This window comes from Rousettus aegyptiacus, unplaced genomic scaffold, assembly GCF_014176215.1.
Source record: "Rousettus aegyptiacus isolate mRouAeg1 unplaced genomic scaffold, mRouAeg1.p scaffold_m13_p_2, whole genome shotgun sequence".
Taxonomy (NCBI): Eukaryota; Metazoa; Chordata; class Mammalia; order Chiroptera; family Pteropodidae; genus Rousettus; species Rousettus aegyptiacus.
This window is the reverse complement of record NW_023416295.1, coordinates 19,709,877-19,735,690: the sequence shown is the minus strand read 5'-3', so window position 1 is coordinate 19,735,690 and position 25,814 is coordinate 19,709,877. Positions and strand designations below refer to the sequence as shown.

Below are 25,814 nucleotides of genomic sequence, written 5' to 3'. Positions count from 1 at the left end.
ATCATTCTTCTGCTCCTCGATTAATTCCCTGACACTTTATTTTATCAGAATGAGCTTTGAGTGGGTTTGAATTCTATGCCATTTATTAGCTATGTTACAAGCTACTCAACCTCTGAGACTCAGTTTCTTTTGAAACTAGAATGGGGGATATAATGTCCCCTTTCTTTTTGTTAGTTTTATAATTTGTAAGAATATATGTAAAGAAAGAAACTATATGACAAATTGAAATAAAATAGTAAGTAGGTACAAATAGTTCATAGTAGGTACATAATATTTATAATTAGGTAGACAAATAGATAGTTATATAGATAGTTCTTAAAAAAAAAACTTACCTATACCACATGGTTAATTACTTCATTGATCCTCAATATAGTCTTTAGTTTCTTCCATTTCCATGTTATTTTGATGCAGCTGCTTTACCAGTTCTCTTGATTCTTGATATATCATTTTTTCTATCCCTTACTCAAAGTTTTTTTGCTATGGCTGAGCAATCATGTATCCGAGTAGAATGGTGACTTTAAAAAGCCATGTTTTCTACCTTTGGTGAGACCTTAGATTTACTGGCCCCTCATTAGTCTTTGTTCATATGCTTCACCACTGCATTATCCCCAAAACTTAGCCACTCTTCTAAGCTCCCAAACATATTGCTGCTCTCCCCACTCTCTGAAAATAACCTTGCTCTTTGTATAACAGAATAGAATCTAAATGTCTCAATGTTGGGTGCCCTTCAGTTTAATCTCTAAACTATAATAAAATGGAAAACTTGTTAGTATTTGTTATTACAACTAGTTTGAATATCTCTTGAAAAATAATTAACGGACTTCATTAAAAATTACCAAAAACAAACAAACAAAACAAACAAACAAAAAACAAAACCCCAACAACTTGGGGGAACTATTCGAAATAGAAGATAAATAGCCCACAAGCTGAGTGACAAGATTTCAGATGAGAGAGAGAAATATACTGCGCAATAGAAAAAGAAAATTTTGGGGCCTCAGATAAATCTGAGAGAAAACAGAGCTGAAAAAGGCAACAAGTGGAGAAAAGGAAAAATGGTGTGGCCCTTCAGTCTTGCTCACCAGTTGTATCTTCAATCAAAGCTACCAAACTCATGAAATCCTGGTGTGAATCGTTTTCGTTTTGAGGAAATGGAAGGGGTGGGAGTCAAATGAGTGTGGGAGAAGGCATCATGTAAGGAAAGGAGAGCCTGGGAAGAGAGAAGAGCTAACAGTGATTTAGTTCCTACTGTTTGAAGTGTTTTACCTGCATTATTTCACTCAGTCCTCATACCCACCTATGGTAAATATAATTTTTTGTCCTCATTTTAGAGAAAAGAAAACTTAGAGGTTAAAGTTTAGGTAACAAGTGAGTATTGAAGCCCAAACTTAAATAGTCAGCCAGACCTCAGCACTTATGCTCTGGTATGACATAGCGCCAATTAACAAATTACTTTGATAAGTATACCATCCCTCTACTATCAGTGAATTAGAAAAAAAAAACAATGGGGAAGTAGTTTGAATGTGTTTCGTTTGTAAATTTCAGGTTGAACAAAATTTTGCTCAGTACTCCAGGGACAGAGAAACCCTTATCTGACAGATGGGTTAAAATCTCATTAGTAAATTTCCTCATGCCAAAGATTTCTCCTCCAGTTTCTGTTTTAGTTCACATGAACTCTTCTTAGAAAATATTGCAACTTATCTCTTCCTAACTCCTCCTGAACTTTTCTCCACCTATTCCCCTGTTCCTGACTATTTTCTGCCTCTATGATTTTGTTAGCTCACTCTACTCTAAGAATGTTCAAATGCCCATTATTCTAGAAAACTTCCTCTGACCCATCTTTCACTCTGAGCTCACATTCTGTCTCTTTTCTTTCATTTATATGAAAGACTTTTTCAAAAAAAAAATTCCTGCCTTCATGCTTCAGTCAGTTCTCCTCTGCTCTACACTTGTTTCAGAATAATGAAACTATTCTCAAACAGCAACGAAACCAATATATATATATAATGAGTCTAACTTCACTCAAGCTCTAGGCATACATTCCTGAATATCTAATGGCTCTATTGACTTATATTCTAATATGTTAATTATATATTTTATTCTAATTCTCTGTTCTCATATGTCAATAGTAACATAATACCTTTTTAATCTCCCAATTAGAAAAACTTGGTATCACCTTGAGTTCTTTCTTCATTTCACTCTGTAAATATTCAATTGATATCCAAATCCCTTGAGTCTATTTCAAAACCATCACTTATATCAAACATTACATGCTATCTCCTTTGTCTCTGGAAATAATCGGTCTCTGTTTCAGTTCACATTTCAAAAAGCTGCCAGAAGTTTCTTACCAGAATCAAATCTGACCTTGCATTTCCCTACTTAAAAACACCATTTTGTTCAATGACTCCTTAGGCATTCTCTGTTTCTGTTGTAAGTTTTCTCATTGCATTTTATTAGCTAGTTACTTACCTGCAAATTTCTTGAAGGCAGGACTAGATGTGGCCCTATAGATAACCATTAGATTAGATATATAGTAGACACCTCAATAAATGTTTAATTAATAAATAAACAATTGAAAGAATAGATGTTCTTTGCTACTTTGCTAAAATAATTTGTTATTTGACGGAGGTGAGTGAAAATTTTTAAGCCTGAATTAGTGGATAAGCAGCTACTATTAAGACTATTATTTAGTCCCTTAAAGATCTAAATGAATATATCTGAGAAATTTGATAATAAAGAAAATCAAAAGGTCAAAATCCTTTACTGCTGATGTACTTATCTCATCTTTAAAGCACTGAGTACTGACCTTACTGCAATGATAAAATAGCAAAAAAAAAAAAAAAAAAGAAAAAGAAAAAGAAAAAGAGATGCAGAGAGAGAGACAATGCATCATTGAGGTATTGAGGTGAAGAATTCAGCTTCTAGGAACGTTAGAGACAGGCTGCCTGGTTTATCATTCAATAGGCATGCCTCAGTTTCCTCACATACAAACTAGGCAGCAATAATAGTGCATACTTCATAGGGCTTCATAAAATTAAATCAACTAATAAATATTAGACACTTAACATGTGGTATTTGGCACAAAATAAGTGATAATAGGTATCACCTATCATGATTTATTATTTATTTTTGAAGCACCTCATACTTATAAATTTGTGTGATTACTAGGAGTAAAAAAAAAAAATGATTTAGTCTTTTCGACCCAGGAGTAGCCTGATCTCTCTGTCACAGAACTATAGGACGTGGCTCCAATTAAAAAGAGAATATACCAGCCTACGAATAAATCTGAATTATGTACCTCTCAGTACCTCCAATATGCAAATAATTTTAAGCATTATTATTTTCTTTCAGAAACAGAAAACTATTAGGTATGGATGTTACTAAATAATGTCTATGATTACTGTTGGAAAAGCAAACCAAACTAGTCATAAATTAAATTTCCAAATTCTTCCCCTCTTTGATTAATAGTACTTTTTTTTCATCACAATGTAGAAGACATTTTGCAGCAAGAGATACAGTCACAGTATTTGGAATTTTTCCCACGGTGGTCTACCCATCTCTCAATTCAGCTTGTGCTCAAGTGTAATGAGAGGCTGGTCCATAACCATTCATTTAAAGTGTCGGAGTGAAAACTGCAGATCACAAATTAGCCTCTCAGGTATGTCAGAATTCTGCACTGAAATAAAGGAAACTTTTCATTTGGGCAGGTGAGCGAGGAAAGGGACTGAAACACAAGATGCTTGTGATTAGGGGATGTTGAACTGCAGAAAGTGCACAAAGGGAAGCTGATGAGCAAGCCTGGGCCCCGCTATGCACAACTCTCTTCCTCATTCCATTTCGTGGAGCAATCAAAAGATATTCTGAACCTCTCAAAATGCCATCAATCCTTATTGAGAATGAAACAGAACATCTCTCTCAAGTCTTTGCAGGGGTAATCATCATAGCGAGCTGGCCTGAACTGGGAGTTCTGGCAGACAAAGATGGATTTGTACAAATAAATAAATAAATATATGAATTAAATAACCTCCACAAAATATGAATAGAAAGTTGATGATAATCTCCCAATTCTATTGTGTAAAGGGTAAGGAAACTCACAGTGGTGCTCTCCAGGTTTAGGAGAGAAAAGAATAGGCTTCCTGATGAGATACTTCCAGTAAAGTATGGCAGAGCTGGGACTCTTGTGTCAGTAATACTAAAAAATAATCAACTAAATGATTTAGATAAAACATTCATTAACATTCCACATTTAAGTATCATCTCTAGTTGCTCTTCTTTCCTCTTTATTTCCTTTCCTAGCTCTATTTTCTTTTCTTTAGCACTTTTGAACAAAGAAGGAGGAAAAAAGCCTCTTTAGATTGTTCAAAAAGCCTTCTTATGCTAGCTGACAGTTGCTCAAGTGTAAAACAATTTCATAAAGATCACTGAAATGTTAACACCAGTCTTCTTAAACAAGTAGCATTTCTACGGTCTGTGCTGAGTGTTATAGGAACCTGACTGTCAGCGTCCAACTCCAGTTCTGGTAAGAAGCTATAAATAATGATGACTGCAAGAAGTTCTTTCAGATGAACCATTATTTAATAGCTGGGTCACTCAGTTTGGAGTTAGAACACCTGGCATTGGTTTGGTTCTCGAGTTATCAACCTCTTAACGACATTACCAAGTCCTTTACTAAGGTCAGGGATTTTAATTACTGTGTAACTGGGACTTTGGTGTGAAAATAAAATGCCACATGTATCAAAGTGCTTTGTAAACTTTGAAGCATTATTCTGCTACCACCTATTTTTGTGAATGTTCCAAGAATGAAAGTTTCTCTCTGATTTTATAATTATATTGCTTGTAGTGAACTTTGAATCCTCAAAGGATTCGAAGAGGGGTGAAGATAATTTTTGAAATGTTACTTTTTAGGGTACAGAAAAAAAATGTTTTCATAAAGATCACTTTGTAAGTTATATAAATGTCTAAACAATGTTGTACACTTGAAACTAATATATTATATGTCAACTGTAATTGAACTATTAAAAAAATATAAAAAAGATTGTCCCAAATATTTTAAACACAAATAAAAAAAATAGAAGTCTGTACCATGTATTTCAAATAAACTTCATTTGAACAATTATTAGGCTTTTATTTTTATTTTTAAAAAGTTATTATTTATTAAAGGTAATATATAGATTTTGCATGTTGTTTTACCAAATAAAAGACGGGACTTAAAAAAGCATAGACTGGAGACCAGACAGATCTGGGTTCAAATGTCACTCTTTACCATACAATCTGGAAGCTTCAGAAAAAGTCCTTTCTTTGTTTCTGCCTTTGTAATATGTGAACAGTAATATTTTCCACTTACCCCCAGGTGTGAAGATTAAGGATAATAAATGTAAAAGCTCAGAGCAGAACCTAACAAAAAGTATGTGATCAATATCTGGTAGCAATATTAGAGTTTGTGTTTGAAAATTTTGAAATATTTGTGAACCTTGTAAAGATAATTGTATTTTCAAGCATGTAATTACTGAGTCCCAGTACAGACATTATTCTCCCAGTGTTTTTGTTTTGATTCTGGCCTTAGCAATCCCATTTGATTCTCTTAAACCATTATCTCTTGATTATAGAGAGTCTCACTGGAAGAATAAACAAAGGAGGCAATATACACAGGGTCTCTGGCTTCTTGCACTCCCAGCGGGAGCCTTTTAGACCAATTGATGTTAAAACTTGTTTGACTGGAAGTCAAAGTCAAGGTTTCCTTAGTTTATACAAGCAAAATACCAGATAGACCCAGTAGAGTATTGAATGCTAGACTTAGACAAGAGACTGGAATATGGTTTCCCACCTCTCTTAGAAGCAAAGGATGTTGAGCTATGGGTTTTATCTTTTCCAGTGTTGGTTCATACATCTGTAAATGATATGGTTTGTATCAAAAAGGTCTTTAAGATCCCTACCAGCTCCGACATTTGATGAGTGTGTAATTACACATCCACCTCATACTATAATGGCGCATCTCAGTAGTACAAATTACTAAGAGTGGGGCCAAGGACAAATCTTACTGATTATATTTCCATTCAGTGAAAATCTAGTTGAAACGACTGTCCAGAGAAAGATACACATGCTAGGGGAAAGGAAGGAAAAGGAAGTAGCAAAAGAGAGGGAAAAAAATTATGTTGCCAGTATGTCAGGAGAACCTGGTGTCTGTGTGTAAATGGGAATGCGGAACTCTATGTCTAGAAAATAATATTTATTTATTTATTTTTTTAATTTCCTGCCAACTTCTTTGGCTTCCTCAGCTTTGAGGTTGAAATGTTCTAAATATCTTGTGGCTATTTCAGTTTGGGGTGAGGTGGGCAGGGGGTGGGGGGTACAGAGAAGTGGTCTAGGAAAAGATTTACCATGCTCCAGAAAATATTCTACCACCATTACATGTGCAAGCATGAATTTATAGACATTAGTATTTAGTTTTAAACATATGGAGGACTAAACTTTGTTTATAGAGTGGAGAGAGAAGGAATAAGAGCAATATTTATTGTAAGGAGAAATGTTAAAATGTTAAATGGAATATAGGCAGTCATTTTCTAACAGAAAAGACAGATTTTCTAAAGAATAAAAAAAACAACTACAGAGGAAATCATAATATACTATGACAGAAGTGCTACCTAAAGTCCAAATCTGCTGGAAGTGATTTTTATGATACCTGGAGATATAATTTGAAAATGAAGTCTAAAAATAATATTTTTTGTACTTAAGAAATTGACAAATAGTTAATTTTCTTTGTAATTCCTAAATATAGGGTTAAATGAAGAATCCATTGGTACTATAGAGGGTTTATCATTATGTTTAACATGATGTCATGACCACAACTTATGAAAATTCTTAGGGATTCAGGGAGAAATAAAAAATAATAGTATTGGATAAAAAGTACTTTATTAAAGAAAAGCAAAGCTTACAGAGAGCAGTACAATGAAAAATAATATAGCCAGATTTTAAGAAAGTCAGTGGTAGAGAAGACATTGCACAGGCACTGATATTTTGCTGTATATAAAGTGATCATTTGAGAGGTCAGGGATATTCTCAAATTAGTGGAAAATCAGAGCAATCAGAACTATTTTTGTTAACTTTGTCATTTCCAAGAACTTGGAAGAATAAACAAATCTAATTTGACATGATGTTCTTATTTAGGGAGAAAAAAGACAAATCTAAAATGTATAAAGAGAGATAGCTCTTTGTTCAAATAAATCAACTTCCTATCCACACCTTCAAACTAAAACAGAAAGCAGCAATATGACTTATTTTTGAAAGAGGTCAACGTTGGAATAATGCTTGCGGCTCTGGGTAATTTTGTGTGCATGAACTAGAGAGTAGTAAAAAATAAACTGCATGACTATTCAAGCGGAATGACCAAGACATTTCCTAGGATAAATGTTCAAAAATCTTTCAACTGTTAGCAACAATAGGATTATATGTCATATAAAGAGAGATCTAATAAAACATATCATTCAAGTTTATCCCATTTATGAAGATGAAAAGTCTACTTTAACTAGATGAGGACAAAAAAAATATCAAAGGAAGTAGTGCCATTAAATGGTCAGGTATTTGAAATACTAACATTGTCCTTCATTTGGTGCAATGTAAACACTATATTTAGAAATTGAGCTTATTTTTGGCAGAAAATAGTAATCTGAGTTGTTTTTCAGTAAGACCAAAACCAATTTTATTTTAATTGGATGATTCTAATGAGAAGCAAGAAATTTCAAAACCATGTTTTGAGCCTTCTTAACATTGACAAAAATGGGAAAAGTAGAAGAAGGCCTAAGTCACTTCCTTTGATGACATAGAAGAATTCTCAAGAATATACAGTACAGAAGTATTAAAATTTCGACATAAGGTTTTGAAGAGATAATAAGCACTATGAAAATAGTTTTAAGGCTTTGGGTCCATGACACCCAAAATTAAACAAAAACAAAAAGCTAGGATTTAAAAAGTAAACTTACAAACACATTTTCTTGTCTTTGTTCATGTTGGGTTGTTTTGTTTGAATTTCTTTTTTGTTTTTTGCCTTATTTCTAATGAATTTCAGACCTGCCCTACCAAAACTCTACCTTTGTTCTAAGCTAGACCTTCACCCTCTATAAATGGTATAGCTAAAAAAACTTTCTATAGCTTCTTAAGCTGATATGACTCCCTTCGTCTTTTCCTATAACATCTGGCTTACAACTGTTAGAATATTATCTCCTCAACTAGAATACAAATTCTGTGAGGGCAGAATCTTTGTCTTGCAACTCTATACCCACATGTCCAACACAGTGCCTCGTCCATAATAAACATTCAGTATTATTAAATCATTCACTCTTTCACCATAATTTTGGACAATTAAAAAAATTACTACTTAAATAAGGAACACATTGGGACCAAAAAAATACCTAGTGATATAGATATTAGTCTTAATAATAGTCTAAATAGGTCTTAATGTCTTAATAGTCTTTTAAATAAGAAGAACTTCTTCTGGCTTAGATAATATATATATATATGTTACATATATATATATATTACATATATATTACATATATATATTACATATATATCCCTTATATGTTATATTATATAGCTTATAGTACACATTATATTATATTTTATATATATTATGTCATATATATGTTTTCCAAGCATCACATCAAGGATATTGTGCAGGAATTCTTGACATATTTTGGAAGGAATATAAAACCAATATCCTGAGACTACAAACATTTATCATCAAGTAGGAGCTGTTTTTAGAATTGATATTGATCTTCGGTAAATTGGAACCAGAGTAACCTTGTTATATCATCACAAAGTTCTCTCACTGCATCATTTAGCTATGAAATGCTTCCTTAACTATGTCCTTAGGTTTTTCTCTTCTATATTCAATCACATAAGAAAAAATGTGCATAGAAGTAACAAAATGCTTTTTGTCATTTTCCAATTAAATATTCTCTAGAAGAAAATATAATTATTTTGAAAAGTCATCCTATCATAAGGTATTTTTAAAATTAGAAAAAGCTTATAGGTGATCTAGTTTAATATCAAAGTGAAAAACTGAGTCTGATTAAGTGATATGACCAAGGCTGAAGTATCAAAAATTGGTTCTAGAATGTGGAATTCCTGACATTTAAACTAGTTTTTTTTTTTTTTTTTTTTTCGGGGGTGGGGGTGTCCAATTACCATTAAGTGAATGAAAAGTGTTCATTCCATAATTAGCAAGTTTAACAGCAACCTGTTATTTTAGGAATATGAAATCCATGTGAAATTGTTGATCAATTTTCTTAGCTCTTAATAAAAATATTAGTACCTACCTCTTGGGCTTTGTGAAATAGTTAATTTAAAACACTTAGCATAGTACCTGAGTTACAGAAAATACTCAATAAGTTTTAGCTGATGTTATTTTTACTATTTTTATTATTTCATAAAATGAAAGGTCATGATTTTGATTCACTGAACTGTCAAGACAAACTCAACTGAAATTCTCATATTTTCAAATGTCATTATTGAGAATGACATCATTGTTTCTGCATTGTTATTTTTTTTTTTTTTGAATTTCTACTAGTTTGTGCATCATTAGAAGCACATACAGCATACTAGTATAAATTTTACAGGGGAGACCAAAACTTTCTTTTATTTCTATTTTTAAGTGATCAATTAATAAAAATATCTCAAAAGTAATTAGAACGTGTATGGTAACCTGACTGAAATATATTTATTAAATTTATGAAATCTAAACTGAGGGCAGTGTGATATAGGTACAAAATATATAGTCATATTTTTTAAGCAGTCAAATATGTAAGCATATATGTAATTATTTAGAAATTAACCAAATTTTTGAGATAACAAACTCTTACTTTCTTCGTTTTTCACTTCTGACTACATTTTGCTCACATTTCAACTCATTTATATAACCATTCTAGGAGAGAGAGGGCAAAAAGTGGGGGAGGGATGCAAATCTATGAATATAGTTAATTCTTAGCCAATCAGAAAGAAGTGGAGAAAAATCTAAATTGTAATGATAAATCTATTATGGATCATCTGTTCCATCAATATGCTGCAGCTACAATTATTCTGCCTTCCCCTGACCTGGATAATTGGGAGTTGGCTGGTACATTTAGAAAGAGGTAGGACACTTAATCTTTAGAAATACTCATAACAAATGACTGAATGATCTTACAACAGTTGAAACAATGATATTCTCTATAAAATGCATTGAAGTTTTTATAGTAAACTTTATAATATTATTAAAGCTAAAATATTTTTAGCCATATTAACTTATTATCTATTCATAGTTACATTTTATATGCAATTCATTATACCAAACAAACACAAATCTAGGTAAATCAAAAGAAAAAAAATATTCACATTAACAAAAAACTATGCAGGAAATTATCAAGAGAGAAGAAAGGCAGTAAAGAACCTAAAACCTATTGATAGACTGATTATTCAGACAGACAATGGATAAATCATATATATAAATGGAAGTCTAACCCATAACTTACAGCTTCCTGTCTAGGAAACCATATCTACAGCACGTAGCCCAGGTACTAATTCCTGCTGGCTATGTCAGACTTGCAGGAAGCCAGACTGCTATCTCTAGTAGAAATTCAGGAAGCTATAAAACAACTTCTGTTAACAATTAGCCCCAAATGGCCAGGACTTGATTGATATCTAACAGTTTTTCTGATTTTTGTTCCCATTTTCAACTTAGGACCAATCAGAGAAAGCCAAATAGGCAACCCTAACCAATCACACAGGATGCCCCTCTTCTAGTTAACTCATGCCAATAATCTCCATTCAGGGCATACCCAAAACCTTCCCTTTTCTCCCTATAAAGTTCTCTCACTCCTCTGTCTGCCTTTGAATCTGCCAAAAACACATGTAACAGTGGTGCCCTTGCTTTAGCAAGGCCTGAATAAAAAGCCTTTGCTTTTCTTATCTGCTTGGTCTTAACCAAATGTCTTCGGGCAATTCTAAAAAACAGGGCGATAAATATTTATTTGCTTGGCATTTCAGATACTCTGCAGGTTTTTAAAGTCAGTTGCCCAACAATCATGTAAGATAAATACTATTGTGTTTATTTCACAAATGAGGAAACAAAGTCATAGAATTATTCAGAGCATTACCTAAATCCTTGCAGCTAGTGAGCAGTTTACGTTTAAAAACTAAATTATTTTTTGTATTTCAAAGTCCAACAAATATTCTTAAGAAAATTTCATTAAAATTTGCTTTAATATGTTGCTTTATCACATAAGTTGTCACAGAACCTAAAACTGAAGTAACTTATTTTCTAACTGTAAAATAACATAAGTCAGCTTTATAGAAAAGGAGGAAAAAGTATTTACACATATTAGAAATTACCATAGAGGCAGATTGAAAAAAAAAAAAAAGGATAATAGAGATGACTAATAAATCTACTTAGTTCCTGGAAATAAAAGTGATATTTAAACACAAGGGCTTAAATAAAGACTTAAAAAGGTAAAAAGAATTCTATAGATAATAAAGTTTAAATAATAATGTCAAATAAGAAATAATGACTAAAGGCCAAATAATTCTTCATGTGGCTTCTACTTTGTTTCACTAATTCCATTTAGTTAACACAAATCTTTATTAAGAATTCCTTGCACTGAGCATAAATTAAAATGAACAGAAAGTTAGAATTTGGGAATTCTTATGAAAAGAAAAAGATTCAAGCTATTGGCCTTCATAGCATTTTATGTTAAAGAAGGAAAACACTTTCCTTGAAATTTCCCTATTTTAATAAAAAGTAACCGATTTTTTAGATAAATTTATAAATACCAAAGGTATAATATGGCCATTTTGTTAAGTGTACAGAAGAAAAAAGTGCTTCATTTATACATCATAAAGACTGATCCTGCCCATAAACAAAAGCCTGATGATTAATATCTACCAGTTGATTTAATTTTTAACTTTTTTAGTTATGTATCCACTGAAATGAAGACATATTTTTCATAGAAAAGAAAAATTAATTGAGGACTCCATCTTTGCCTCTTTCTTTATCAATGAGAAAAGGTATGGGGCAGGTTGGGGGATGCATATTATAAAAAAATCACCTGGGAAATTTCCCAAACAACATATTGAAGCTGATGCCAAGAAAACACCACATCATGAAAAATAACATGTTCTAATTACTTTGAAGCAATAGTATGTGTAGTAGAGACAGACCGCATACATTAGAATCCTGATCTTCCCCTGGCTAATTGTGTGACACTAGTCACATCATTTAACTTCGTAACGAGTTTCCTCATTTTTAAGATGGTAATAGTAATAATAGAAGCTTGTTGCAACAAGGATTGTTGCAAGGATTAAGAGACTTAATATATATATGAGCTGCCACATAGGAATCACAAGATATTACTTTATTATTGCTGTCAATCTGAAATAAAGCAAAATATTTTAGAGAATGAGCAGCAAGTTGAATATTTTATTATGCCTGTGGTCAGAACTAATAGGATGCTGCTTGCTTTACTAGCTATAATGCTCTTTGATGGAGAATGAAGCTAAGAGAAAAAAACTACTCTTTAGGAAAAAAGTGATCATTACATTATATCTTATCAATGGAAAAAGTTGATTCCAGGCATTATTTTACTGCTTCTCCATGATCCATAATGGCCAATGGACACTTGATTACAGCACTGTGTGTATATCTGTGTGACTCTTTCATTAATCTGGGCACTTCTTCTAGGAAGTGTCTATATCTGTGTGACTCTTTCATTAATCTGGGCACTTCTTCTAGGAAGAATTATGTCAAAATTCTTTGAATTTCAAGTGTCTAATAATACCTCACGTGCAGAGATACTCAATACATGTTGAATGAATAATGAATAAATTTTTAAAAAATAAACAAATAAATGAATACAGGGATTGATAGTTTTCAGAGAAAGAAAAGTATTCTTAAAGAGTGGGCTTAATATGTTAAATGAATTGTAAATTCTTTTCTGAAACTTCTTTCAAAACTCAATTCTACATCTTAAAAATGATTTAGCAATCTCTTAATAAAATGGATTTACTTCAAAGAATTACAGGTTTCTGTTTCAACTTCGACTTGACAGAAAATATTTAATATCTCTTAAGTGAGTGAAAAAGAAATGTATTTGTATTACCTCTTGACTAATAAGATATATCATTTTATTAAGAAAGAAAAATAGCCTATCTTGGTAAGAATTTTCATTTGTTTATAAATGTGTACAGTTTTATTCATTTGAGTGGGTTTTATATTTTTTTAAATTAAGATTTTAACAAGATGAACAAATGGTTTACCTTTTGAAATCTTGAAGATATTTCAGAGTTCATATTTTATTATCCATGCTTCCCCCCCCACACACAAAATTAATTATACATGGCAAATTTGGCACATCTTCTATTGTTTTGTTATCTGGTGTGTTTCTAATCTAGCAATCACACTGATCTAAGCTATAAAATTGTTTTGAAATTTTAGTGTTTAAATATTTACATGATTATATTTCTCAGAAGTAATATGGTAGTAGGTATGTAATTACTACTTACCCTATTTGAGTCAATTCTTGCTCTTGAAGTATAGATGGGAGGTGGGATGTTGAAAGCCTGAGGGACCAGGTATTCCTCAGCATCCATCATATCTTCTAAATCCTCTTCATCCAAGAGATTCTGAAAGAACTTGCTGTCGTTTGGACTGGGAAGCTTCATACGATCATCACCCTAAAAGATTGCCCATCAGAAACACAAAAAATGAGTCTTCTCTTTATCTTAATATGTGGCCTTTGCAGTAAATTTATGTAAGATCAAAAGAAAGGGTTGAAAATTCATGCACTCATTTAATAAAAACATTTTTTAGCATAACTGCCAACCATAAAAAAGCCAATAATAAGCTCAAATATGGCAAGGTAAGATAAATAAATTTAATACAAGAAGAATATGATAAATGCATTAGAGATAGATAAAGCAGAATGCTATAAATGTTTTGAGGGAGGCAAAATCAATTTCAGATACGAGAATAATGGTAGTAGGTAGCCTCCACTGCCAACATGTGTTTGGGCTCTGACTTTAAGCATAAATAATAAAAGCCATTGATTTATCAATCTTTATTTTTTTGGTTGGTTTGATATCAAAAAGTGATCAGAACACATAGGCTCCATTCTTTCTTCTATCATATGGCATAACATTGTTAAAGTGATAGCATTTAAAATCACAGCACAAGTGTCACATAACTTAAATAGGGTTGGGAGACACAAAACCCTTGTTATACTCTTTCTTTCTTCATCTATTTCTTAAATGCATGTGTATTTTATTTTCTCAAAGTTATGTGATTTCTTGGCGAACAACTTGTTTATGAAACAATTTGGCATGAAGATAGTTGGCAATTATTATTTTCTAAAACCTAGCTTTTATCTTCATGTCAGACTATTGATATGAAGATAAAGGAGACTTCGTCTTATTGAAGAAACTTAATTCAAGGTAAGCCAATGTCCATTTGTTTATGGTTTAGGTAGAAATCATTATAGAGAAACATATTAAGATTTTTAAATTATTCAATCCATTTCTCTAGTGTTCAATATGTTCTTTTGGTCTGTTATTTGATTCATGTGTATATCAATGCATTTGAATCTGAGTTATGCCTAGATATTGCATACCTCCCTAAACAAAACAAAACACATTTACAAATATTTTACTAGGAAATTAAATGTCGATAAATTGAAAATTTAATTCATTGTCTTCAACCATGAACAAGATTAAAAGAAAAATCCTTCTTCCTTTTATTCTGAAAAGGTAAGATTATAAAAATGAACATGACTTACTCATAATGATAATAAAAATCAGAGTGTTAAAGGCTTGTCTGGGCATAAAGGCTTTTATGTATATATAAATAATTATAATTATCTGGCTATTCAATAGCAGAGGTACTAGAATACTAAGGCAAGGTACTTAGAAGTGTTCTGACAGCAAATAAAAAGCTGTTTCCCATGTCATTTCAGATAATATTCTGCCTAGTTAATCTGTGAATGGTGATTTCCACAGTTCCAAACCCCAGATATTATTCATATTTTGAAATGAGTTTACCACTGGAAAATTCTTAAAAATCTAAGCAAACGCACTAACCTGAATAACTAGATATCTTTGAGGGTCTCGAGCCATCCTGGAAAATTCAGCAGCCAGTTCCTTAAATTTAGGTCTACTGTCAGCATCAATCATCCAACCTAGAAATTCATATGCAGTAAATGTCACTACATCCATAATTAGAAAGAAGCACAATGAAAAATTTATGAAAATACAGGCTAAGTTTAAAAAATATTAATTTAATAATAATGATCTGAAAAACAAAGGATGCTAAAGAAAGAAACAATCAAGTAGGCGAAGGTGTATATCAGTTTGTTGACACATAACTAAATGTAATATACTATAAAATAACATAAACTCTTTATTTTGTTGATCTCATTTAAAATTAATTTTCTTCCTCAAAAATATAACCTAGGTTCCTATGTTAATTTACATAATTTCTGATCTTTTTTCTTAGGTATGGCAAGAGTTTTCTTTTACAGCTTTTCTTTGATGGTTATAAAAAAGGTGATTGGAATATAATTTATCATTTTTTATCAAAGTGACATTGAATAAAAGCTTTGGTTACAATGTGGTACACTGGCACAGAGGGGGAAAAAATAAAAGGCAACTTTCTTATGTTACTTTTTTTCTACTGGGAAGAAAACTAATGCAAAGTAATTGGTAATGTTTGTTCAGCAATGGCCATTAGTTTATCTTAGTGCTAACATTTTCAGCATAAAAATAACATCAGCAATTTTCAATGTGTGTATTATTATTTAGCTGAAAGTCTAGATAAAGTGGGTCCTAGCTCTCCAGGCTCTGTTTAGCTGATGAGATGACAAGAATAAAAGTATCAAACTTTTCTTGATTTTCTTGCCAAATGAGCCTTTTCTTAGGTATTAGAACTTCTGAAAGAAAGTCAAAATTCTCTATCAGGAAAAATATTTTCCTAATTTCTGATTATTTCATCAGAGTTTCTAAATGAAGTATCTAAATCAACCCTTATGTTCGTTATGGGATCAAATTATATAATGCATGCATATGTTTAAAGTTTCTTTCATAGATGACTACTGAACAATGTTTGATCCAATAAAGCTTATTCCTCATTGTGGGAGTTCAATTTCTATTCTTGTTCTGGGAAGTTTTGGGGTGTCATTTTATATATCATTAATTTCATCTGAATTTTCTTCTCTCCTAACAAAGTTGGAATGTTCTGTATTCTCTATGCATCCACTGGGAAAAAAAGTTTTAAATGCTGTTGGTGACAAGATACTACTAAAAAGCTAGGTGTTTCTGGAACTATTGGAACCAAAAAAAGGTTAAATTCATAGTGAGGTATCAGTTTCTTTCTAACTAAATATTGAGTAAATAGAACTATGCTTAGAGAAAAGGGCATGCTGACCTGAACTGGAAAACACATTTTTTATTTCTTCCCTCACTGTCAGAATGTATCACACATGTCATGAATATAAATCTGGGTAGACCTGGGTCCAAAGTCTCTTATTAATAAGATGCTTATTCACCTTCACCAGTTTGTTTCTTTGCTAACACTGTGTAAATCAAAAGGGGAAAACCTCAAATTACACAAGAAAGATTGCTAAATGTTAATCTCACTTAAATTAAGTCGGAAGCTCCAGAGACTTTTCTAATTCTATTTAAATTAAGAGCCTAGGCTTCCAACACATTTCGAAACACATTTATAATACATATGTACCTGGGGCACAGAAAGGAGAAAGAAAAGTAAGAGAGTTAGATGCAAACAAATGATGGAATTGTAAAAAGTAAACATTCATAATCTTTTTAGTTTAATTCCTTCCCACCACCCACTTTCTCCTGTCAATTTCCTGTTGACTAAAACTGGTAAACCTACTTCCATTTAATTCATTTTTTAAACTATCAGTTTCAAGATTTCTTTCTTTATATTTAGATTATTTGTTTAGTCTTCTCTTTTTCTACAAAAATTACTAACATTGTCATGACTAATTACATCTCTTTATGGAAGACAATTTGTCACGGAAATGATAAGACTCAAAGTGAAATGAACAAGAGTAAGAGTCATGTAATTTGACTTCATAGCATGGAAGCATGATATTGGTTCATATTAACGATAATGATAACAAACAGGTATTTACATGATCCTTTCATAATTATTTTTGAATTTTTATATTTTTTAATACATAGAGACATTATGCAGGTAGATTAATCTATACTATTACTTTACTAAGAATGATGATGGTGATGATAAAATTATTTTGCAATCTTACATTTGACCATGACCATGTAAACGTCAATAGTGCAGATAGGAGGCTGGGGCAAACGTTCTCCTTTCTCTAATAAGTCAGGGATTTCTCGGGTTGGAATTCCATCATAGGGTTTTCCTCCAAAGGTCATCAGTTCCCATATAGTGACTCCTAAATTGGAGAGCAAGTCTTACATGAGCATATTAACAACATACTTTGAACAAACCAGTAAATGTGCCACTGGCAAAGAAATGCTCCCAAGAGGGCACGCAAAAAATAGTCTAAAGAGAAACTCTTCTGATTCTTATATCCATTATGAGAACCCCAATGACAAAATGTTTGTGAGAATTCAATTCTCCTATACCGTCTTGAAATTTTTAATGGGTAGCAGAGATAATTTACAGTGGATATCAGAATACTGAATCTTCCCCATTCTAACTTATAAATAATGTTAATGTTTGCTGACTCAAGTTAAGTTTCACTATACCACATTAGAGCCTATAAAACAATTTATTTACTAGGTATATATGGATTCAGTACCAAGTAAATACTACTGCAGGTAAAATCTGTTATTGACTAAATTTGATATTAACATCTGTGCTATCAAAAGCTCTAAAGGCTAAACTGGGTTCCTGAATGATTATCCTATGTTATGGTAAATAATTTGTCCCCTTTTTAACTAATATAAATAGAACAAGTGGGATAAAACTGATCCATTTCTTTGGCACTCAGGACAGCCTGAGGAAGAATGATCCACATTTGAGCTATAATACACGTGAAGTGCGCCCCACAAAATTGAAGGGGAGGGCATAGTGTATTCCTTAGATACTGAAATTACTTTCTTGAATCACTAGAACATCTCTATAAAAGCTGACACCTTAAATATTAGCATACAAATAGCTGGCTTTGATAATAATAATGATTGTGATTTGAGTAATAATACATACAACTACAGATCTCTTCTTTATAATCTAATAATTCTGTAATAAAAAGTTAGAGTTTTCTTAAGGAGAAAGATTATAAGTTCAGAAATAGCTATCTGGGCACAATATTATTACCAAGAGATTTTGACTGATGCATACATACATATATCTTTTAACATAAAATCTATTAATTAGGGCTATGTTTTCTTTTCACTGCCATTTGTAATAAATTATTTACTCAACTGAAGTCTCTTTTAGCTAATAAACAGTTATTATTGACTAATAATAAAAATAAAAATCTTAAATATAAAAGTATATGTGAATTTCAACTTATCCTTCATAGGAGTATCATTAACGATTACCTGATATTTTTGGTTATAGAATATATACTATATTCTATGATTCTTATGTATAATGTAAACCTGTCAAGTAGTGACACAATTTAACTATTTGATCTTTATTAAATTCTACTTAATTTACATATTAAAGAATGTGCCATAAAACCAATGATTAAAACATTGCACATGAGACAGATTGGAACAAGTTAATAAGTGGATGACTGTTCATTTCTATTCAGTTGATAATATTTATAGAATATTTATTTAATGAGAACATTTATTAATTTATCCACACAGTTACAAAAGACAGAATGGATTCTCACATCTCTATTAGAACTTCTAATATAAGCAAGATACAAAGCAATTACAAATAAAAGTAATAGGAAATATAATAACATAAATACAAAAACAACAGCAGAAACATCAAAACACCCACTTCTGCCAATAATAATCCAAATATATATTTGCAAAAATGGTGACAAGATAGGGTTAAACAGAGATGACTTCATGCAGAAGGACAATCTCAGGGAAAACTAAATCAGAAACATCCTCAAAATGTACAATTCTATTATTTCCAGATAAAAACCATAGCAGATGCGTGTTTATTTTTATAAAAATAAAGATTTGCCCAGTGGCCATTTTCCACAAAGATGCACTGTAAACAAGATAATGTATCTGTCTCCAACTTTTATGCTTTTTCCAATTGATAATTCTATATCCTAAAAATCTTAAAATGCTTCATGTTTATGGGTTGATGACCTGCGTTATGTCTCAAAACAGAGATCTATATATCTATCTATATATATATCAACTCTCTCTCTATCTATCTATCTATCTATCTATCTATCTATCTATCTATCTATCTATTTTTATTGAATAGCTTCTGAGAATTTGCAACTAAACATGAAGATAAACCTTATAACCTGAATAACAGAATTTCCCCCCATAGGTACAACTTATTATTAAAAATGGAATTGCCCTGCTAACATTTACTTTAATAGATAGATAGACAGATAGATTTTTTTCTTATTTTAGAGGTCATTCAAAATTTGCCTGCAGCAGATTGCCACATTAATTCAAGGAAACATAAGCGGAAAAAAAAGCCGGGAGAATATGATAATATATAAATCTATTGTATAAAATATATAAATCTATATCCTATAATATATGAATGTATATCATATATAAACGTTTATCTACATGCAAACATATATCACATAGTATATAAATCTATCATATGTATATTATATATGATAAATTTATTTTTTATTTAGTCCTAACAGTTTAATGACTAAGTTTGTCAAAATTTCCCTGTACTGGTCTAAAATGTAAGCAAACACAACCTTTTTTTGCTTTTCAGCTGAGTAAAGTACATGAAGCCTACATGGAAGTTTTAATATCTCCTATGGAATACACATAGAGGGGTGGAAAAACACTTCATAGAAATGTTAATTTTTTAAAAGATAAATTATGCTTTCCTACATGAGAAGTTCTTTAGTGAATGAATGGTTTTATTCTTTTCTCTAAAAATTAGGAGAAACTATAAAACTGAGCTTAAATTTGAGTGAAATAAATTCCACTATGCTTTTAAGTCCCAACACTACGTTTTTATTTAAAGAGATAATGTGCTTTTAGTTTGTAAGAAGTGTTAATTTTACGTGGTGTGTTTATACTTAGAAAAGATGTTAACTTATTATTATTAATACCAGGATGAACATTAGTGTAAAAAATCAGACAGATGCAAAGTAGCTCATCTCAACTGAGCTAACACAATTAAATATATTTTCTAAACATAAAAGTCAATTTTCCAGTTCATATTATTTACTCTGTAATATATCTGTTTATTCCAAAATATTTTGTAAATTAAAATCAAAGCTGCAATTAGCAATTTTTTCTCTTATCTCTCTCCTCACATTTATTATGCTACTTTACTGTTTTCAGTAACCATTCTTTGTTATAACAATAATCTCTATTTTCCTATTATATAACAGAAATTCCCATAAAAAAGAAAGTTCTTTTTTTTAAAACATTTATTGCACTTAGAGTTATGTTTTCAAAGAGTTGTTGAAAATTAAGGCCATGTGATAATGTAAAATTGTACCTAAAGTCGGCTGTTTTTGTTTTGTGTGTGTGTGTATGTGTCAAAATGATCAGATAATTTGCTACCCAACCAAAGGTTATGGTAGACAACTCAACCATGATATTAATATATTAAATTTTAGAGAACCAAGGATTAACAAAAAAGGCAGGTAACAATAGTATTTAGAGTAGTATTTAGAGTTTTTTTTTTTAAATAGAAGAATATAAAGTTAATTTCTTTAGAAAGCAAGGCTTATAATTAGGTATTTTCAACACAATAAAATAATTTGCCTTAAGATATTTTGCATAAACTTAATATATTTATTTTTGTCTTAAAAGCCTTAATTCACAGGGAAGATTTATTTACCGTAGCTCCAAACATCACTCTGATGGGTAAATTTCCTGTAGTGTATACACTCCAGAGCCATCCATTTAATTGGCATCTATAGAGAAATAAGTGAAAGTTTAGTTATATAAAAAGTATTTTCTGTAGTTATTTCCTAAATGTAATTCTCTAGACTTACCTCAACTACATATTTTTTGATTGAATGTACAGAAAATATAAATATGTTATTTTTCAATACAGGGAACAAATAAATTGAAACATAAAATTCTTAAAGTGAATTAACCTAAATATACATTTATTTGTAAAAATTTTCACAAATAGTGAAAAGTAAAGTAAAACAAATATCACATTTTATAGTTATTAATGTTCAATAATTAAGTTACTAGTCAATATATGACTTAACAATTCTAAACATCAAGTATGTACTTGTAAAAATGAGGTCATATTATATTTCTCCACAAAAATGAGGTTCCTTACATTTTCAGTTATTCCTTTTCACCCTCAGACAAATGTCAGCCACCAGTAAAGTGGACTATTTCTACACTTTATCCTTCCCTTTCCTCTCATATAATTTGGTCGCTAAAACACCTAAAATAATGAATTCCAAGTTAGCCTTGCTTAGTTCCTCAGCCACAAATGATCTCTCACATCTTGGTCAGCCAGTATTGAAAATATGTACCATTTTCAATATAGGAATTATATAAAAGAATGTGAGAGAATCAGTACAAATCCATCATCGTTCCAAGTAAAACAACTCAACTCACATACCCTTGCCGATGATGGGTCAGCAGAATGAGTTTCAACTACGAAGGGCAGCATTAGATAGCTGAAAATATAATTAGATTCTATGGAATAAAGATAAACACCTCTACTTTGCAGTTGAAAGCTTAAAACTAAATAGGCCTTTGAAATCATGAGGTTGGCTGCTCACCAAGGTGACACCAAGGTAACTCTATGACAGAATCACGGTATTCAGTGAAAGGGAACAGAAGACACACTGAAAAGTAATTTCCCTATGGGCAAGAAGTTAGCCAACTTTACGGACTACGGACATTGTACTAAATAAGTAAGTTTAAATCACAGGTGGCTTGATAAAGAATGGTTACTAGGCATTTAAAGCTATAATGAATCTTGCTTTAGACAAATCTTACAGCTGTATGTTCTAAAGACAAGTGAAGTCATGTGATTTATGGACTTCTACTTCTGTGCAATCTTGTAGTGAATTTCAAAGCTATGGTCTCCAACTACTGCAGTTTTATAGTAAACAGGCAAAATAAGCTAACAAAATCAAGGAAAAGCCAGGTAACACTACAGAACTGAAGTTTTTTTAAAACAAGAAATTCTTTTTTTTTTATGCCCTATGATAACATATGAATATATGCAGTTATATAAAAGTTTAGTATAAAAATCACGTTAAGAATTTAGAATCCTATCATTGCAAAATATTTATAATATATATTTAGATGGCCCATGATGAATATATCACGTAAAAAAACATATTTCTATGACATATAGATAACTTTTTTCTTAGCATAACCATAGATTAAAGTTGCATTTGCTTAATTCATTTGACCTTTCATGATCTAAGTTTTTCCAGATCAAGCTAGCGGGACCTTCACAGGAAGACTATGCTTCTCGGTTAGCCAAGAACGGCAATTTTAACAGTGGGCTAATGAGGAAAGACAAGAGCTGGAACTAAGGCATGGACATATGGTAGGTGAGAGAGGCAGAGACGCAGTTGTCAGGCAGAACCCTGAGGCTAGAGATTCAGAAAAGATACAAGAGGCTGTGGCACTGTTCAGACTCCAAGGATATAGAAAATTACATTCTAGTGGAAAGAGGTAATAAAGTAAATTGGTAACTCATACACTATGATAAATGCTTTAAAAAAGAGTCAGATAAGAGGAATCTATTATATCTGGTATAGGAGGATTAGAGGTTAAATAGGATGGTCAATCTGCAGTGAGTTATGGTTCTTGGTAGTAGCCAAGCTTCTCTCCAGTCTATGGGAAAGAAATTGTATCCTTATGTAAGAGTCAGTCCTGTGCTTTTAGGGTCAATGGAACAATTTCTATGGCTCTGGATTAAAATTTAATTTCTGGAGTCCCTAAAGATTCACCTACTTTCCAACACTGGACCTGACATAAATACCATATGTGTCCAGGAGTCTATTGTCTTATTTTAGCTACTTTTGAGAAATATAAGTTAGTGACATATTCTCTCTATATAATTTTTACCCTGAGCATGAGAGAAGTCAAATGGTACAACTGGAACTTTATAAACCTCAGGATTATTGGTTTCTTCCTATAATACATAAAGAGATAAAAGGATATCATACTATGTTTTCAAGCATTATTACTGTCAAAAAGGTACCCACCTTTCCTCCATCAGCATTATACTCTTTTTCATCTCCTTCCAAGAGTCTGGCTAGTCCAAAATCTGTGATTTTCACATGGTTTGGAGATTTCACTAAGACGTTACGAGCTGCCAAATCACGATGAACAAGACGTCTTTCTTCCAGATACATCATTCCCTGAAAAACATCAAGTTCCCCAATGATAGACAGTTAATGCCTTGGCTTTTCTATTCTTTAAAAAGGAGTTTCTTAGCAGTCAGTTAAAAATACGTGATTTCTCTAAGTAAAGCATAACCCTGGAATATTTTCAAAGTTGGAGAAAACCTGGGATAAAAGAGTAAACCACAAATAGCTTGGGGCCTTTTCTCCCTAAATTCCTATAAAAAAGAATATATTACCTGCACGTGAGCTAAATGTTAGGAATTTTTTTATCCAAAGACTTGATATTCTTTTGCAAACATTTTCATTAGTGAGTTGTACAAGTGCCTTAGTAGATAAGCTGACATATATTTGGACCAATCCACATAAGCCTAATTGTTCTCAACTTCCGTGTCATGTCTTCTTGCCCCCACACATCCACTCCAAACAGATACATCTATCCGTAATTTTAAAAGGCTTTTCATATAAAGATTTAATGGTACCCAAATCGCCATGATAGATTCTATCAAGGTTGAAGAATTATATTATTCTTATTAATTATGCAAAAAGTAAAGTATGCCCTAGGGTCATTAAAAGCCTATAATTAAAAAAAAAATGGCATTGATGACATTAGCAATCATTGTAAGAACCCACAAGTGAAATTACATAGTTTATAATGACCCTCAAATTAGCTTTTAATATATTGTCTTCATGAAACATGTAGAGTAATTAAAAGTAAAATGTATTGCTGATTGCCAAGAAAAGATGTGACCGGCTCTTCCTCTAATATATATATACACACATCTATGTACACATATATTTGTATACATATAGATGCATATGTTACATGTACATATACATGTCTATGTACAGACCACATAGATATTAGCATCTATACAGATTTTTAAAATTTCATAGAAGTAATAATTATTATTACCTCAGCAGTAGGGAGACTAAGAATCATTCAACAATAGCCTTAATAGAAAGGTTGATATAAAACCAAGAAATGAACTCAGAGGGCAAGAGTGAATATATTTTGTTTAAATAAACATATTTTTATGAAAGAGTTAGGAGCAATCTTTACTTGAGGATGTCAGCAGTAAAAAATATTGTCATTCAAAAACAAATCAGAATTATTATAAAACAGTTAAAGCATACTCTTATGCCATTTGCAAATCAATGCCGTTGGCAGTTAACATTACAACTGCAGGACTTTGAAGGATAAACGGTTCTGAAATCAAAACAAAAGCTGTGGAAAACAGACAAATAAATCACACAGGTCAAAAAATTATAAACCATATACCCAGTGTAGTGTAAAGAGAAAATTGCTTCAAACAGCATCATGAGCCAAATCCTATATAAATGTCCATTAAACACAACCAGTGGAGATACTGCCTGTTATAGTCCAATCAGTCAGAAGTTGGGTGACACCACATGTATTAGAATTTTCTGAAATCAACCTAGAACTGGGATTTATGGAGTTTTTGCCCTCTTTTCTAAACAGTGCTTTCTGTCTGATTATGCCAAATTGGAAATTTACAGAATAGAGTGAATCTGAAAACATAGCCCTTAGATGACTCGAAGGATCAAAAAAATATATATATATTTTCTTGGAGATGATGTATTTTCAATAATTTTGTCCTTTTAAGAAATGTCCACAAAAACATTAATTATTCTGTTTCTTACCATCTTCATATCAGGATATGGAAAATGTACTGGTAACAAGTTAATCAGATCCACACACAATTATAGAACACATATCTTATGTCCCCAGTACTGTGCTAGACACCAGAGAGACAAAAAAGAGTCAGACAAGGTGTACACATTAAAGGTGGGCAAAATTAAACTAATGAAGTGGGTAGATTTGGAATGCAAACTCTAATGGATCGGTTTGATGCATTTAAGGCATTTAAGCAGAGCTGTGTCTCAAGGACTATTTGTAACATAGTCTAGCAAGTGTGCATAAGAGGGAGACTTCAGAGGGATACTGAGGCCTAAGTAAGTTTTGAATAATATCCACCACCTGGCAAGGTGAGGATAAAAATTGCAGATATAGAGAACAAGCACTGGGACATCAATAACATGGTTATTGCACATAATTCTGTATTTCTGGAGAATAATGTATAAGAAAGGAGGAATGGTGAGTGATGAAACTTAAAAAGGAAGAAGGGACTAGATCCAGGAAGGGCCCCTTATATTTCATGATAGAGAATTTGGACTTGTATTTTATGCAGCGTTCAATATGGTAATGCATACGTCGTTTTAAAAAAGAGAGACAATTATCATTGGTATCTTGGTGCCACTGTAGGCGATAGACTGGATACAAATATAGCTGAAGTCAGGAGCCACTGTAACAAT

At 31.7% G+C, this 25,814-nt stretch overlaps 1 protein-coding gene across 6 annotated transcripts in view; it reads right to left on the bottom strand.

Moving 5' to 3' along the window:
• Nucleotides 1-25,814, bottom strand: part of ERBB4 (erb-b2 receptor tyrosine kinase 4) — a 944,884-nt gene that overhangs the window by 23,086 nt on the left and 895,984 nt on the right. For all 6 annotated transcript variants that reach the window (XM_036236254.1, XM_036236256.1, XM_036236258.1 and 3 more), the window contains 5 exons: nt 23,340-23,495; nt 20,984-21,059; nt 17,301-17,447; nt 15,097-15,194; nt 13,528-13,698 (listed from right to left, as the gene is read on the bottom strand). In XM_036236254.1, coding sequence (XP_036092147.1) covers nt 13,528-13,698; nt 15,097-15,194; nt 17,301-17,447; nt 20,984-21,059; nt 23,340-23,495 — 648 coding nt within the window. The remainder of the gene's footprint in view (nt 1-13,527; nt 13,699-15,096; nt 15,195-17,300; nt 17,448-20,983; nt 21,060-23,339; nt 23,496-25,814) is intronic.